The sequence below is a fragment of the Equus asinus genome, chromosome 24 (assembly GCF_041296235.1).
Source record: "Equus asinus isolate D_3611 breed Donkey chromosome 24, EquAss-T2T_v2, whole genome shotgun sequence".
NCBI classification, from domain to species: domain Eukaryota; kingdom Metazoa; phylum Chordata; class Mammalia; order Perissodactyla; family Equidae; genus Equus; species Equus asinus.
Genome location: NC_091813.1, coordinates 22,819,750 through 22,837,025, shown reverse-complemented (window position 1 = coordinate 22,837,025; position 17,276 = coordinate 22,819,750). Strand labels below are relative to the sequence as shown.

At 41.0% G+C, this 17,276-nt stretch overlaps 2 protein-coding genes across 18 annotated transcripts in view; one reads left to right on the top strand and one right to left on the bottom strand.

Moving 5' to 3' along the window:
* Nucleotides 1–7,009, bottom strand: part of DOP1A (DOP1 leucine zipper like protein A) — a 91,175-nt gene extending 84,166 nt beyond the window's left edge. For 8 of the 14 annotated variants that reach the window (XR_011497874.1, XM_070496657.1, XM_070496665.1 and 5 more), the window contains exon 1: nucleotides 6,863–6,997. The gene's annotated coding sequence lies outside the window, so the exon portion shown is untranslated. Of the gene's footprint in view, nucleotides 1–87; nucleotides 204–5,544; nucleotides 5,614–5,778; nucleotides 5,835–6,862 lie in introns of those variants that run through there. The other 6 variants (XM_070496660.1, XM_044757504.2, XM_044757502.2 and 3 more) reach the window with 5 other exon arrangements.
* Nucleotides 7,010–8,580: 1,571 nt separating this feature from the next.
* UBE3D (ubiquitin protein ligase E3D) overlaps nucleotides 8,581–17,276 on the top strand; it is a 153,970-nt gene continuing 145,274 nt past the window's right edge. For 3 of the 4 annotated variants that reach the window (XM_070496282.1, XM_070496279.1, XM_070496280.1), the window contains exon 1: nucleotides 8,682–8,900. In XM_070496282.1, coding sequence (XP_070352383.1) covers nucleotides 8,824–8,900 — 77 coding nt within the window. In that variant the 5' untranslated portion in view covers nucleotides 8,682–8,823. Of the gene's footprint in view, nucleotides 8,901–17,276 lie in introns of all 4 variants that reach the window. The other variant, XM_070496281.1, reaches the window with a different exon arrangement.

The window sequence follows — 17,276 nt, the reverse complement described above, 5'->3', positions numbered from 1 at the left end:
GTGGCCAATGCTTAAGGTTCCCTGTGCTCTGCTTCAGAAGCCTGCAATCACAGGTTTGGATCCCAGGCATGGACCTACTCCACTTACCGGCCACGCTGTGGAGGTATCCCACATATAAAAGATTGAGGAGGACTGGCACAGATGTTAGCTCAGGGAGAATCTTCCTCAGCAAAAAACCAAAAGTGAGTGAATGAATAATGTCCCTAGAAGACATCAAATAGCAGCTGTGTAATATGTGGCATTTCCTCCCCAAAAAGAAAATCAAAATGAACAAAATCTGTATCTTAAACGTTACATTTGAACCCAGAATCATCCCACCATCCGTGAAGAACCACAGAGACTTGGAATTTTGTTGATAAAGTACTTGTTTTGTTTAGTAAAGTAATTTTCAAGTGGCATTTTAAGTAGATCTTTGAATATTCTTTGTAAAACCATGAGATGTGCATATATTGCATATTGAGTAAATATGTACTATTTATTACTTAGAGACATGTTCACATATTTGCTTTATAAGATGTTGTAGCTAGCTTCTAAGATGGCCTTCAATGATCCTCAACTCCCAGTATTCACCCCCTTTGTAGAGTCTCGGCCCACACAAAGTTATGCTGGCCTATGTGAACAATATATAAAATACTATAGGAGTGAAAGTTAGGTCATAAAAGACATTGCAGCTTCCACCTTGATGTCTACTGGATCACTCATTCTGGGGCAAGCTAGCCTTTACGTCAAGGTCACTCAAGCAGCCCTCTGTGGAGACCCATTGCAGGGAGGAACTGGGACCTGCCTCCAACAGCCACAAACAACTTGCCAGTCATATGAGTGAGCCACTTCAGAAGGGGGTTCTCCAAATCAGCCAAACCTTTAGACGACTGTAGCCCAGGCAAACATGTGACTGCACCCTCCCAGGAAACTCAGTGCAGAACCTCACAGCCAAACTGCTCCCAGTCCCTTCTGACAAAAGCGGTGAGAGATGCTTACTGCTGTTTTATGTTACAACATTTTTAGATAATCTGTTATGCAGCAATAGATAACTAAAGAATTTATTCTTGAGTCAGCCCTGACGGCCTAGTGGTTAAAGCTCAGCGCGCTCTGTTTCAGCAGCCCAGGTTCAGTTCCCAGGTGCAGAACAACACCACTAGTCTGTCAGTAGCCATGAGGTGGTAGTGGCTCACGTAGAAAAACTACAAGGACTTACAATTACAATATACAACTATGTACTGGGGCTTTGGGGAGGCGGGGAGAAAAAGAGGAAGATTGGCAACAGATGTCAGCTCAGGGTGACTCTTTCCCAGAAAAAAAAAAAAAAGTTTATTCTCAAATAATATTTTACTCTTTTTTTTTTTTTGTGAGGAATACTGGCCCTGAGCTAACATCTGTTGCCAATCTCCCTCTTTTTGCTGAGGAAGATTGTCGCTAAGCTAACACCTGTGCCAATCTTCCTCTATTTTATGTGGGATGCTGCCACAGCATGGCTTGACAAGCAGTGCTAGGTCTGTGCCTCGGATGCAAACCTATGAACCCTGGGCCACTGAAGCGGAGTGCAGGAACTTAACCACTATGCCACCAGGCTGGCCGTGCTCAAATAATCCTTTCCTTTTTTAAACCACAACCTCTATAACTTAAAATGGTATAACAAAAATGGTACTTATCAAATCACACAAACCTAATAGGCAGCCTCAAATTATAGAATCATCTAGGCTTGGGGCACAGTGCTTTGAAGACAGCCATCCAATAAAATGCCAGATGCCATAAAAAAAAAAAAAACGTTGCTGGAACCTCTCATTCAGACTCAAAGGTGAACTCCTATCTGATGGTAACACTTACGGAACTGGTGGCATACAATATGGAAGTAATTTAAATATTTATTTTTATTCCCAAATGACAGAGACTAACTTTAAAGCAAGTACTATGTTCTATTTTTTTCTCAGAAGAAAAACTTCTGTCCAGGAAATTTTAAAATTGAGACACATTGTAAGACACGTGTAAGTGTGTATGAAAAAGCCACAGTGCCAAGTGCATCATGCTGAAGACAAGCAAAAATTATAATCAGCAGAGTGATGGCATTTGTGGTATATAAAATACAAGAGTTCCAGCCAACTGGAAAATTTGATTCATCATAATAACACATATCCTAAGGGTTTCAGGTAGTTGATATTTTATAGTACTTTGACATAACAGCACAACCAAAAGCAACTGGAAATGCAGAGCTATTCACCTGTATAATTCAAAGGACTAAGACTGCTGTGCTTTTATAGTTTTTCTGATTACAGCCAGTTGTCACTTTTAAATGATGACAGTTTATCTGCACTGCTTCTATACTGCTGCTTTATTTTATAGTAGAGACATGGGAAGGAAACTACCTGTTGCAGGTGAAGGCTCTCTTATGAAATAAAGACTATTCATCCAAAGGGCTCTTCTCTTACTTCCAAATTGAGGTTGCATCCCAGAACCTTAGATTAACAGCAGTCTGACCCCTGGTTGAGTAGTAGATTATTACGTGTACTGATAAACCTAGTATCATGACTCAGGTAAATCATTTCTTGGAAAACAGTAATACCAAACTAAATGGTGTAGTTATCTGAACTCTTTGTTCATGAACACAAAATAATGGCAATTTAAACATTAAGCTCATAACATAGATATGCCTATAAATAAATATAGTAAGTTGAAATACAAGATGTATTTTATATAACAAGAGTAGGACATTTATTTTCCTGCCTGTTCATATAAAACTCTTTCCATAAGAGAGGAGAATTTTTCATTACTTCAGAAGAAAACAAGCTGGAAATATCTTCTGTAAGATGGAAATATAAAAAACAGCTCAAACTTGAGAAGTGATGAGAGGAAGTAGCAAAGGAGATATCAGATTCTTTTATTCATCTACTCTTATAGAAGCTTTGCCAGGTAAACATTATATTATTAACATTTCATCACTCCTCTACCAACAGCTATCACTTTGTCATATAAAAGGCTCCCACCGGTATTTAGATTTAGATTTACTTCTTTCGAGTGAAGATTTACCCTAAAGCTAATGTACCCTGATAACAAAAAGGTGATAGTGTTTTATCAGTAACATTAGTACAAACGGTGAAGTGGTGTACCTACAACATGACTGACAAACAATAATGTACAACTGAAATTTCACAAGGTTGCAAACTATCATAATCTCGATAAAAAGTTAAAAAAAGTAACATTAGTAACATTTTTGGAAAAAAGGCACATATGATTCAATAACGATATTAACTTTTCATCTTTGTATTTTTAAAGTCAACTCTAGTATACCTTTTAATTTACAACTGAGGCTTTATTTCCCAATTCTTTCACAGACGAAATTCTGAGGAACTTTCAAGCTCTATGTAATACATTATCTCTTAAAATTTTGGCCACCAACCAGATGTGACATGATTTTCTGGGGCCCAGGGACAGGGCTAAAGTGATACTGAATCAAGTGAGGAAGTTATTCCCTCTACACTGCCTTTTAATTCCCGGACTGCATCAGGAAGTCTCAGGTTGGTGCCAGGATGTTATCAACACCTCTCTAACTCCTGCTAATCTCCCTTTTAAACAAAGAACAGTAGGTCTCAGGTTCAGAGTCTTCAGCAGCCAATAGTTTTTAGCTAGAATTTAACAACACTGCTTTGTTTCATTATCTTTATGCCTACCTTCCATTTAAGGCAAGTGATACCTGCTTTTTACTTGTGGTAGTTATTTCAAATTTCTTTTAAAAATTATTTTAATAATCACATTGATATAAAGAAATATTAAGAAAATCAGTATACAGGAAGTATGCAGCTAGGCCAAAATTTTGAAGATGACGTGAGAATTAGCGAAGTTTGAGAAATACTACACTTACCCATTTGGTCAACAAATAAATATAAGTGCCTGCTATGAGCATGCCATTGGTTTAGCCACCATGAAGGACAGAAAGCGATGTTCAAAGAAATATAAACAGTAAAGTCGGAAGAGAAGGAAATTACTTCCAAGTGAGGTAATCAACAAAGGATTCACAGCCCAGGTGGCATTTGAGCTCGGACTCCATGGGTACAATTTAGACATGCAGAGATAGGGAGAGCATCTGAAGAGAGCAAAAGCGAAACGATACAGGCCTGAGTGGTGTCATGTTCCAAATGTCGCTTGTAGGGTTGGTTACATGGGTATGTGTATAATGTACACACAAAATGAGCACACATTATTATATGTAACTCTTTCCTTAATGAATTCGATACCCTACCTGTGACCTATACAACAAAAAGTCATTGAGGTTTCAGGCTTGGCTAGCTTGGGAAGGGGGGGAAGTAAACGCAATAAAGAGAAAAGGGAAATCAGAATTTAAAGACAAGGGGATCAAAAATACTTATTTTCACAAAACAAATTTTCAATAAAAACTGTGAGCTATTACACAAAAAAAGCCCAGCTCTATGCATCTACTTAATAGTTTCATTTCACTGAAGACAACTTATCTGAATTAAGGCTTATCTATTAAAATTAAATGTACTGTTCCCAAGCCCCTCAAACAAATGAGCACATTAATAGCATTCACCTCTAACAAAGTAACAAAGAATGGACAAAGTAGCTACACTACTTGTGTGCTAGGGACATCTGACAGAATTTAGCAAAATAATTTAAGATTGTATTCAACACTGAGACCCCATTTGTAAGCAACTTAGAAATAACTGTCTTAGAATCTACATTTTAACTTTTAACTCTTCGCAACGACTTAAGCTCTTAAAATTATTCAGTTATTAATTATTAAGTACATTTCAAGTGGCTTTTATCACATTTCGTAGTTTAAGAATTCATGACTAGAGAAGGAAATCATTCATAATAAAAATAAGGCCATTATCAACAAGTATTTACTTGTTGGAACTTTATAATGCCATTAATGAAATCCATAACTTGACCATAAAATCAAATTGAAAACATGAATTAATTATGGTTATAGAAAAGCATCAAGAGATCAGGAAAAAAGAACATACTCTTCTGCCATAAATGAAAGCATTAAGGCTCAGAGAAGCCTATGTGTAACCTTAACATTAATATTTTACTAAGGAAAATAGAAGCCTTTTGTTATATCAGTGAGTTGCCACTAGATCTTCGTGCTTCAAAGAGCTTAAACTGAAAGCCAAAAAAGCACAATGTAGAGAATTTTAGAGCTGAAGGGAGACTCAGCTCAAGTGCAGTAATTTTCAAACTGGTATTCTAGGTAATTATATTCTAGGAAATGTTAACAGGTTGGCCGTAAGAAAATAGGCTCTCTGGCCAACTAAGTTAGGAAATGCTTCGGTATTCTTCCCCTGGAGATTTACATGCATATAAGCATAGCAATAAAGGTTTTGAGAAGTCCTGCAATTAAAAGAAAACCAAATTTAAAGCTGATTTAACCCAATGCGCTCCCAAATTATTTGCCATGGAACACTGTTTTGGGGCAGTAAGCCTATTAACGGACTCAGAACAGAGTTCAGGGGAAACATCTATTTGCAAAACTCTGATCCTATGAAATTCCCTTCAAACAGATGACAAAACTGAGGCCTCGAGAGATCATACCTGGTTAGCAGGAGAACAAAGAACTTGAATGAAGTCTCTCCCAGGTCAGAGCTCTTTCCACTAGTTTAACTATAAAATAGGACTGCCTTGAGTGTCAATAGCCAAACATTTAACTAACAACATTTAATTTACATTTAACATTTTGATTATGATGCCACATTTTCTGGTTTGTGTATTAACTTAGGTGTTTTTAATTCTTCCTTCAAGACTTGAGTTCCTAATAATCAGGCCCACCTGGAGATTCGCCACTGTTCAGCAAACGTGGAGAATGCGTTCCTTCAGAGCGGCAGCTGAAAGAAATCACTAAAATAAAGCATTTGTACTACAACTTGTTTGGTATTAATTTACTCTTGCTATAACTTCCAGCAGCTGAACTAAATCACTGTTGTTTATCAGGTGGTGAGTGACCTAGCATACAACGCTGACGTATGTCATCCACAGTAAAATGCAAGAGAAGACAATCTTGCCAACGACACCGAAGTTGAGAGATTTTGTCTTCCTATAGTTAAGAGGTTATTTGTCAGCCAGTTAGCTATTTTTTTTGTAATTATATATAAAAAAATATTTTGATGGCTTTAACTACAACTCCCAATCAGATTTGCCCAATCTTTATACTTCTCAACCTCCACAGAACTCTAAGATAGTGTAAGAATAATCAAAACAGAATTTACTTAGCTTCAAAAAAGTAGTTTTGTGCCACCACCCCCCCGCCCCGGGGAGGAAGAAAAATGGAAGAGACAAAACAAGTAACTATTGTTATGTTGCAACTTTAATCAAAGGTGATCGCCGTTAACAACTTCCTTATGACTAACCTGACTTCCTCTCATAAACTTCGGCACTCCTTCCCCTCCCTCGCCCGCCCCCCCCGGAACATTAACCCTGGCTGGCATCCCTGTCTCCTCAGTCCTAAAAGCACCCACCCGATGAATGAGACGACACGATGCCCAGATCCCGCCAACAAAGAGGTTACCCCGCGCGCCTCGATCGCACAGGTGCGACCTCCACCCCAACCTTGCGCACGGCTCGGCCTCGGCGCAGCAGGCTCGGGACCGGCCACCAGACGCCCCGACACAGCCTCCGGCCACCCGTGCCCGGGCCGCCCTCGCGCCTCCGCCCGGCCCCGGCCCGCCGGTCCCCAGAAACCAGAGGGCGGCCGGCCGGCTTCGCGGCTCCAGGCGGGGCCAGGACGGCAACACCCCCGCCGCCCCAGCCGCCTGCCCCGCGGGGCGTCCCCGCGGCTCCGGAGCGAGCCGGCTGAGAGGCGGGTCGGGGCCGGCGGCCGGCCTCGCGACCGCGCCGGGGGCGGGGACGCTCTTACCTGCCGTGGGCTCGGCCGCTCCCCGCCGGCGCCGCTCTCCTGGCAACCGCGACAGCGACACCGAGGCCGGGAGCCCAAGGGCCTCCTGACAGCTCCCAGCGTGCCCCGCGCCCACGCCGGCGTCGACGTCGACGGCTCTCGGTCCCCGCCCCTCCGTTCCTCCCTCCTGTCCCTAGCTGTCGCGACAGCTCCCTCAAGCGGACTGTCGAGGAAGCGGCGCCCGGCCGCCACCTGCGGGAGCGGGCTCGGAAAGGGCTGCAGCAGGTGTTTCCAGCTCGCCGGCGCCGACTTTTGATGGAGAGTTTGAAGGGATGCTAGGGATTGAAAACAGCTTTTAAATATTAGTTAAACAATTATTTAAGTATTATTTAAATAATTCTTCAGTATTTCATATGAAGAACTTGAGACTCACCTAGAGGTTAGAAGACTTAAGTTAGGAGACAGTTGTCAAGTTTGGCGCTATTTTGAGTCTAGAACTCTCTAAATCATGTAGTTAGTACAACGAGGATTGCACCGTTTTGCCTAAACCGTAGGGTCAAAAAAAGATTGCATTTTTTCCCGAATGTGTGACTGTATGAAATGTAACAGTCTTTAAAAATAATCAAATACCAATTATCAAGAGCATGCTGTGCGAAACATGTTTTATGTTTCAAAATAATGTCAGTATTTAAGCACTTAATAGCCTTGAGAATTAAAAGTAGAAGATACGGGTTGAAATGGTCACCCTTCATCACCCCTATTTGAGATGGAATAACAGTAAACAATTCTTTTAACAGCATTATTACCTCCATCCACGATTTTGAATTATCGTGATGGATACAGGAATTTGTGAAGCAACCCTACAAACTTTAAAAACTCCGAATACCGATTTTAGAAAAATTGTCTTAAACTAGTATCTCTAGGAAAGTGGGTTTATTATTGGAAAGATCTTCAAATTGATATGTTTGGTTTATGGTAATTATGACCTTGAAATGATAAATGAATCAATAAACATATGATTTTCTGTATATGCCATCATTGTTTCTGCTTTAAAAAACGAACAGCCTCTTGTTTTTACAGAATTTTTATTATAATTCTACCATGGCCTTTTATTTTAATATTTCCCCATTATAAGTATTTACGTTATACTAGATCCTTTTCTTTACCATGTCAAACTTTCCAAAATTTTCTTTCAGTGGTTATGAGATCACGACTTCCCTGAGTCAGTTTTTTCTTCTGCAAAACCGCGTAGTGGAAATGTACATATGGAATCATTCGCATCTTCGTTTTTTCAAAGTTGCAGGAATGGTTCATCCTGTGATTCACGATACTAGATTTAACCACACTGTCTACTGCATAGACAGAAAGCTCACATTTTTGCAATTATTTCCGTCGTGGAGCGATCTTGTCTAAATTGAGAAGCAATGCCAAGTCAACTCTGGACATTTGTTGCCGCAGGCACAGGAAAGCTATAGTTCATAAAAAAAGAGAGCACAGTTCTTAAAAAAAAAACAGATAAAGTGGGTTTGGGGTGGGAAATTCTGCCCTTGGGCCTCCTGGGGACAGTGCCCGCCTCTATCGCCTCCCTCCATCATCTCCTGCTCTTCCAGCCTCATCCCTACCCATGGTAGCCAAAGAGGTGTACTCTGGTCTGACTTTTAGGGTCATTTCCAGGGAGACTATCGCATCAGGTCACGCCCATAATAAACCGAGTGGGAGGACGGTGTGGCTCTCCCCGCCCCCCTTTCTCAGCGATGAGACGGAAAGCCGGATTTGAAAATGCTCACGCCCCGCCTGTCGAGTCCCCGCGGCGGCGCGCTCTCCGCCCGGCAGGCGGCGCTGTGGGCTGGTAGGCTGTGTGCGCCCGGAGCCGGTCCCGGAGGTCCGCGCCGCCGCCGCCGCTGCTTCTGCTGGGGCCGCACGTGCAGGAGCTCCTGGCCTTGGCGTTCCGGTTCGCCAGAACCTTCGGCTGGGCGCCCGGCATGGCGGCTGCCGCGGCGGAGACGCGCGTGTTTCTGGAGGTGCGGAGACGGCTGCAGAGCGCGCTGCTGATCCTGGGGTAAGGCCAGCGGTGGGCGCAGCGCCTGGACCGCTTGTCTGCTTCTCAGGGAGTCTCCGCCTCCCTCGGAAGCATGGAATTTCTTCTTTCTAGTTACTTTAAAGCCTCTCGCTTACTCAAAGTGGAGTGTTCTCCCCCATCACCCCGCCCTGATTCCCACCCCATAGTTCCCCCCCCATCGTCCCCCCCCCCCCCATCGATTGGCAGTGCGGGCATCACTTGGGAGTTTTTAGAAATGCAGAGTCTCAGCCCTACCCCAGACCTGCTGAATCAGAGCTTAGATTTTAACACGCTTCCCAGGGTTCAAATGCACATTAAAGTTTGAGGAGCACGGATGTAAAATAGCTTTGACAGTGCCCCGCGTTTCCAACAAAACAATGCAAACAATGCCTTTCGGGATCCTTGTTATAAGATCACTTCCACCGTGTAAGCTCCCTTTTTTGTAAATAGCCTGTTTTTTTTGTTTTTGTTTTTCTGTTCTCTGCAGAGAAACCGACACAGTCGTTCAATAAACGTGTGTTGGGTGAACGACTGACAAAGGTTACAGACATCTTATTGGAGCTCATTCTTTCATTCATATTCCGAGTTCCAATGAGAAGTCTGCAAACGTTTAACTTGTCATTCACTGCACAAACAAGAAACTTTTAGGAAGAGTGTTCTCTTTTTTGTTTGGGAGTATATGGGCCCCTCGACTATTCTCTTGTGACCGCTGTTTCAGAGTAAGTTAGATGTTAAAACCCTTAAAATTTTATTACACAGCGCCGCACTGATGTAGATTGACGCTTTGCTTTCTCTCTTCAATCAGCCAGGTATCTGGTGTGGCAGTTTGGGATTGGGCATGAGAACTGCATTCAGATTTGTCACAGGGGAGAATCATTCGATCTTTGTCACAGGGGAGAATCATTAAATCTGAATTTTTTCAGTTGTAAAACGGGATGATGTTTATTACTCTTCTTTCTCTCTCTCATCTCTCTCTCAAATCGTGAGTTCAGACAAGTATGTCCAATTCCAATCCACCTTGTAGGGTTATTAGGAGCCCAAACCTTACACAAGACAAAACAAAACAAAACAAGACAACCTCCCTACTTCCTCCTGTCAAAGGGCACCTTCGAGTTTCCTCTGGATTACTCTCCCTTGTTTAAGCAAGTTAAGAAACCTAACTTTGCTGGCACTGCTAGTTTGTCCCTGGTGGTCTTTGGCTGTTGAGTTTTATCATCAGTTCCCCCTACCCTAAAAGCAACTGCTGTTCTGATTTCATTCAACAAAGATTAGTTTTGCCATTTCTTGAACTGTGTATAAATGGATTCATGTAGTATGTACTTTTTTCTTTCTGGCTGCTTTCCTTCAACAGTGTTACTGAGATTCGTGTTTCATCTATGGCACTGCATATATCAGTAGTCCATTCTTTTTTCTTGCTCAGTAGTTTTCCACTGTAGGAATATATGGCAATTCATTTATCCATTCTTCCAGTGCTGGATGTTTTGATGTTTCTAGAGCTTGCTTATTATGAATAAAGCTGCCATAACATTGTTGTGTTTAAGTCTTTCTGTGGACATACGTTTTCATTTCTCTTGGGTGGAATTGCTGGGTCATAGGGTAGATGGGACTTTACTTAATGAGAAGCCACCATACAGTTCTCTGAGGTGAATATGAAGTGCTAGTTTATATTCTTGCCAGAAAGGAAATGAGAGTTCCGATGGCTTCACATTCCTGTCTGCGTTTAGTGTTGTCAACCTTTTGGATTTTAGCCGTTCTAGTGGTATAAAGTGATATCTCATTGTCATTTTAATTTGCATTTTCCTGATTAATAATGTCGAACACCTTTTCCTTTGCTTTTTGGTCATTCATATATGTTCCTTTGTAAAATGTCTTCTAATTATTTGCCATAAAAAAATCAAGTTGTCTTATTGTTGAATTTAAAGAGTTCTTTATATAGTCTGGAAACAAGACCTTTCTCATTTAAGCCTTGTGAATATATGAATATTTTCTCCCAATCATCTGTAACTTACCTTTTCATTTTCTTAACAGTATCTTGATGGACAGAAACTTTTTTTTTCATCTTAGTAAATTAATTGAGGTAAGAATTATACAGCTTTTTAGAAACTGGTCAGACAATTCCTATTATGCTACCTAACAAGTGTTTTAAGTGAAATTTGAGATTGTTTAGTTTGTTCCTTCATCTGAGTCTGCCAGAGCTTTTTTTTTATTAAGATTATGATAGTTTACAACCTTGTGAAATTTCAGTTGTCCATTATTGTTAGTCATGTTGTAGGTGCACCACTTCACCCTTTGTGCCCTCCCCCCACCCCCCCTTTCCCCTGGTAACCACCAATCAGTTCTCTTTGTCTATCCGTTAACTTTCACCTATGAGTGGAGTCATACAGAGTTTGTCTTTTTCTGTCTGGCTTATTTCACTTAACATAATACCCTCAAGGTCTATCCATGTTGTTGTGAATGGGACGATTTTGGATGGACAGAAACTTTTAATTATAGTGAAGTGTTTTTTATGTCCTAAGGGGTCTTTGCCTACCTCAAGGTTGTAAAGATTTTTTCCCTGTGTTTATTTTCTAGGAGTTACATAGTTTTAGCTTTTATATTTAGATCTATGATTATGTCACATTCATTTTTGTGTTTGGAGTGAGGTCAAGGTCAAAGTTCATTTTTTTTTCTGTAAGGATATCCAGTTGTTCCATGACCATTAGTTAGAAAGACTGTCATTTCCCCCACTGAGGTAACTCAATGTCTTTTGTCAGAAATCAGTTGACTATACATTTGCGTAGTATATTTTCTTCTACCCTTTTACTCTCAACCTGTGTCTTTATATGTGAGTTTTTTAAAGCATATGCAGGGTGGAATTTTTAAAAATCTATTCTGACAACCTCTGCCTTTTAATTAGAATTTTTGTTTTATTTACAGTCAATGTGAATGATATTTTGAGTTTTAGTCTTGTTCCTAATCTTAAAAGAAATGCTTCTAGCATTTCATCATTAGGTATGATGAAGTTGACTTTTGATGAATCTTTTGGTAGATTGCATAGTTCCTTTCTATTCTTAGTTTACTATGGGTTTCAATCATGAACAGATAATTGTCTTTTCTGTAATGATTCCTGCATGTATTGTGTTAGTTCTGTTTTTTCCCTTTAATCTTTACATCTGTGAATTGCATTAGAAAAATCTGTTTAAAGAACAAAATCATTCCATTTGCAATAACATGGATGGACCTTGAGAGAATTATGTTAAGTGAAATAAGCCAGCGAGAGAAAGATAATCTGTGTATGACTCCACTCATATGAGGAATTTAAAAGTATGGACCAAGAACAGTTTAGTGGATACCAGGGGAAAGGTGGGGTGGGGGGTGGGCACAAAGGGTGAAGTGGTGCACCTACAACATGACTGACAAACATTAATGTACAATTGAAATTTCACAAGATTGTAACCTATCAATAACTCAATAAAAAAAATTAAAAAAAAAAAAGAAAAATCTGTTTAAGTTAAGCCATCTTAGCATTCCTGGGATAAACTTAGCCATGCATTTATTCAGTCCACAGATGTTTACTGAGTTCCTATTCTAGTGCCAAAAACTCAGATTCTAAGTGCTGGGTGTACAGCTCTGAACAATAACAACGGCAAAGACAAAAATACTTGCTCTCATTGAGCTTGCAGTCTACCGGCAGCAGTGGGCGAGAGGTAGGCAGAAAATACACAAAATAAATAAAATATATATTATATCAAATAGAGATCTGTACATAGAAAAAAATAAAACAGAAAAAGGGGTAGGGAGAAGAAATTACAACCCCTTATTCCGAGTGAGAAAGCAACATTTGAGTAATCACCTAAAAAGAATGAGATGTGGGACCATACGCTATTCGGTGGAAAACTGTTTCTCTCAGAGAGAACACAGGCATGAGGGGGTGCCTAATTTAGAGAGATTTGGGTGGGCTGGTGGAGCATGTAAGAAGGGATCTTAAAGTGGTGTGCTGGTAAATGTTTAACAACCTGCTCTCCGGGAAAACCAAACCCACCAACAAACTGAAACCTCCAGGAAGTGCATTTACTGATTCCTCTGGTGAGAATACTTTCACCACGGATGATGTCAGGCTTCCGAAGGGAGGTCAGCTGGTTTGCAGAATGCCTGGAATTTTAACAACTGGCTCTAGTATATCACTGGAGCTTATAGACCATTGATAGGACTTTAGCTTGTTCTCAGAGTGAGATGTGAAGTTGTTGGATAGTTTCAAGCAGAGTGTGATACCTGAAAGAATGCAAGCGAATAGTGAAGAAAGCCTCAAGTATAGAAGGTGTGGACAATTAGGGTCTCAAAAACTTTGTTTTGGAACCATCTCAAACTTGTAAGCTGTCACTCCTGAATATTTTGTTGTGGATTTCCTACAAATAAGGACATTCTCCGACACAACCACCATGCAACCCTCAAAACTGGGAAATATGTTACTACCATCTCATACTTAGACCTCGTTCAGGTTTTGCCAGTTGTCTATGTAATATTTGTGATAGCAACATAATCCAGTTCAGAATCATGCATTGCATTTCATTGTCGTGTTGCCTTAGTCTCTTTCAATCTGGAAGGGTTCCTCAGTTTTCCTTGACTTTCACGATCCTGACACTTATGAAGATTACAGCCCTGTTATTTTGTAGAATATCCCTCCATTTGGGTTTGTTTCACGTTCTCTCAAGATTAGGTTTAGATTAGGCATCTTTGGCAGGAACATCACAGAAGTGACGCTGTGTTCTCATTGCATCCTGTCAGGTGGCACATGATTTTGATTTGTTTCATTAAAGTTCATGTTAACTTTGAGCACTGAATAAGGTGGTTTCTGTCAGGCTTCTCTCCCATCAAGTTACTCTTTTCCTCTACATAATCAATAAGTATTAATTAGAGAGGTCCTTTGAGACTATGTGAATACCCTGTTCCTCATCAGACTCATTTTGTTCATTCATTTATTTACATCAGTATGGAGCCGTGGTCCTGATGTATTCAGTGGGTTACTTTTTTGCTCGGAGTATACCAGATGTGGCCAGGGGAGTCCCTTCAAGATCATTTCTGTGTCTTCTTTGACATGTCCCTGTCATTCTTTGATTGCTTCTTTACTGTGTTGCACAGCAAGATGTTCCAGGCTCATCTCATTCTTTTACTGTTCCAGCCCTGGATGTAGTTATTTTTCCTAGGAACCCTGTTTTGTTTTTGTTCGCTTGTTTTTAAGTGGAAAATGACCTTTAGAAACCAAAATCTGGACTCAAAGTGTGCTCATTACTATTGGGGTGTCACTTCTTCCAGGCCCACTAGTGGACAGAACTAGAGTGTGTGTGTGACATATATATGATATTTATGTTACCTGGCCCACCATCTGCATAAGACATTAACCACAGCCCTGCTCAGAACACATTCTCTTTAGCTTGCAGGAAACCACAAAGAAAGGGAGGAGGAGATGACTGAGACATATAGTCGAAACCAGTTAAAACCAGCTGAAGGCGACATGGCACTCTGACTTGACCTGACTAGACCCCGCAGCTCATTATACACTCATTGTAATACATTACCATGCTACATAACACACCCACCGGCACCATGACAGTTTACAATTGCCATGGCAATGGCAGGATATAGCTAAATAAGGAAAGAAAAGAGGTGGCATCCTGTTCCCCCCAAAAGCCTGCCAAGTTCCTCAAATAACTATGACTATTCTTCCCCTTCATTGCCTTGATCCCTTATAACAGTTGCTTACTTGCCCCAAGAGCTGAGAAGCTGATTTGTGAACGTAGTTCCCACGTCTCCATTCTTTGGCCATTGAATAAAAGCTTGTGCTGTTGAATGCTCAGCTTTGGTTTCGTTTCAAATCCGTGACACTGAACAGAAAAGGATCCTGCAGGGAAGAAAGGGCTGATTGTGGGTTCAAGGCCCACTGGCCCTGGTCTCTTCCTCGGGTCTCCTCTGATTGTGGGTTCAAGTCCCACCAGAGGGATGCAAAATTGGTAGCATTTATGTAAGAATGTATATGTGTATGTGTGTTTGCATATATATCATACATACACATATGTATGTTTACGTCTATATTTGTTACTGTATCTGTTCATATACATTGAAAACCATGACTTCATACAAATATTTCCAGTTCTTGTCTACCACCACAGGAGCCATTCTGGTTTTCTCCCTTTCTCTCTTTGTAGCTCTGTTCTCCCATAGTGAAACCCTGGCTTTCATTGTCTTCGTGACATACATTTACGTAGTCAATTCCCCTCTTTGTAACTGATGTTCTGCTGGCATCCTTTGCTGCTTCCCTTTTCCACTCAGTATTGAGGCTCTCCTCACCTGCTTGTGCTCTGTTATAGACTGAATGTTTGTGTCCCCTGAAAATTCGTATTGAAGCTCTAACCCCCCAGTGTGATGGTGTTAGGAGATTGGGCCTTCGGGAGATAATTAAGTTTAGAGGAGTTCATGAGGGTGGAGCCACCATGATGGGATTAGTGCTCTTGTAGGCATAGACACCAAAATTTCTCTGTCATGCAAGGATACACAGAGGCGGCCATCTGTAAGCTAGAGAGAGGGCCCTCAACAAGAACCAGATCTGCCTGCACCTTGATCTTGGACTTCCCAGCCTCCAGAACTATGAGAAATAAATGTCTGTTGTTTAAGCTACCTGTCTGTAATGTTTTATTTTAGTCGCCTGAGCTGACTAAGAGAGGCTCTGAAACTCCATGCTGAGCTGCCTGCTTCCACCTCCTGCTCAGCTCTCTTCACTACTCTTGGGATCTGACATCGCTGCTGGGTGGCTCTCCTGCCGGATGCCCTCTTCCCCCTGCTGGGTTTCTCACATTCACCCCAGCCACTGTGGTTCTCCCGTCCTGGCGAAGGTGCCTACCTTACTCCGCCCTGTGTAACTGGCTGAATTGTTCAGAGAGGGGAAGAAGGATAGTAAGCCACAGATGGGGTGGTGGGGATTAGGAACCCGGTGGTTACCCTTGAGGCACTTCCCAGTGCCAACTGCACCGTCCAGTTTGAAAATCACAGAAGTAGTAAAATGGACAAATTGTGTATTTTTAGAGCAGTGGTCAGCCAACTACGGCCCGTAGGCCAGTTCTAACCTGCGGCCTGTTTTGGTACGGCCTGTGAGCTAAAATTGGCTGTTGCATTTTATAAAGGGTTATTTAAAAAAAACACAAGAATAAAGTAGAATATGCAACAGAGACCATCTGTGGCCTGTAAAACCTGAAATATTTACCATCTAGCCTTTTATCTAAAATGTTTTCTGACCTGTGCTCTAGAGGATTATTATTTCTTAAACGTTTCTTTTTTTTTTAAATAGCACAGTTTTATTTATTGAGTTCATAATAGTTTACATCAATGTGAGATTTAGGTTGCACATTATTTCTTCTCTGTCACCACATAAGTGCTCCCTTTCACCCCCTGTGCCCATCCCCATCCTCCTTCCCCTGGTAACCACTGAACTGTTCTCTTTGTCCATATTCCACATATGAGTGAAATCATCTGGTGTTTGTCTTTCTCATTCTGGCTTATTTCGCTTAGCATAATTCCCTCCAGGTCCATCCATGTTGTTGCAAATGGGATGAATTTGTCTTTCTTTATAGCTGAGTAGTATTCCATTGTATATATATATACACCACATCTTCTTTATCCAATCATCAGTCAGTGGGCACTTGGGTTGTTTCCATGTGTTGGCTGTTGTGAATAGTGCTGCAATGAACGTAGGGGTGCATATGTTACTTTCGATTGTTGATTTCAAGTTGTTTGGGTAGATACCCAGTAGTGGGATAGCTGGGTCATATGGTAGTTCTATTTTTAGTTTTTTGAAGAATCTCCATACTGTTTTCCATAGTGGCTACACCAGTTTGCATTCCCACCAGCAGTGTATGAGGGTTCTCTTTTCGCCACACCCTCTCCAACGTTTGTTATTTTTAGTGTTGGTGATTATAGCCATTTTAACAGGCATAAGGTGATGTCTTAGTGTAGTTTTGATTTACATTTCCCTGATTAGTGATGTTGAGCATCTTTTCATGTGTATATTGGCCATCTGTATATCTTCTTTGGAAAAATGTTCATATCCTCTGCCCATTTTTTGATCGGGCTGTTTGTTTTTTTATTGTTCAGTTGTGTGAGTTCCTTATGTATTATGGAGATTAACCCCTTGTCAGATATGTGATTTGCAAATATTTTCTCTCAATTGGTGGGTTGTCTCTTGTTTTGATCCTAGTTTCTTTGGCCTTGCAAAAGCTCTTTAGTCTGATGAATTCCCACTTGTTTATTTTTTCTTTTGTTTTCCTTGTCTGAGAAGACATGGTATTTGAAAAGATCCTTATAAGGTCGATGTCAAAGAATGTATTACCTATATTATCTTCCAGGAGT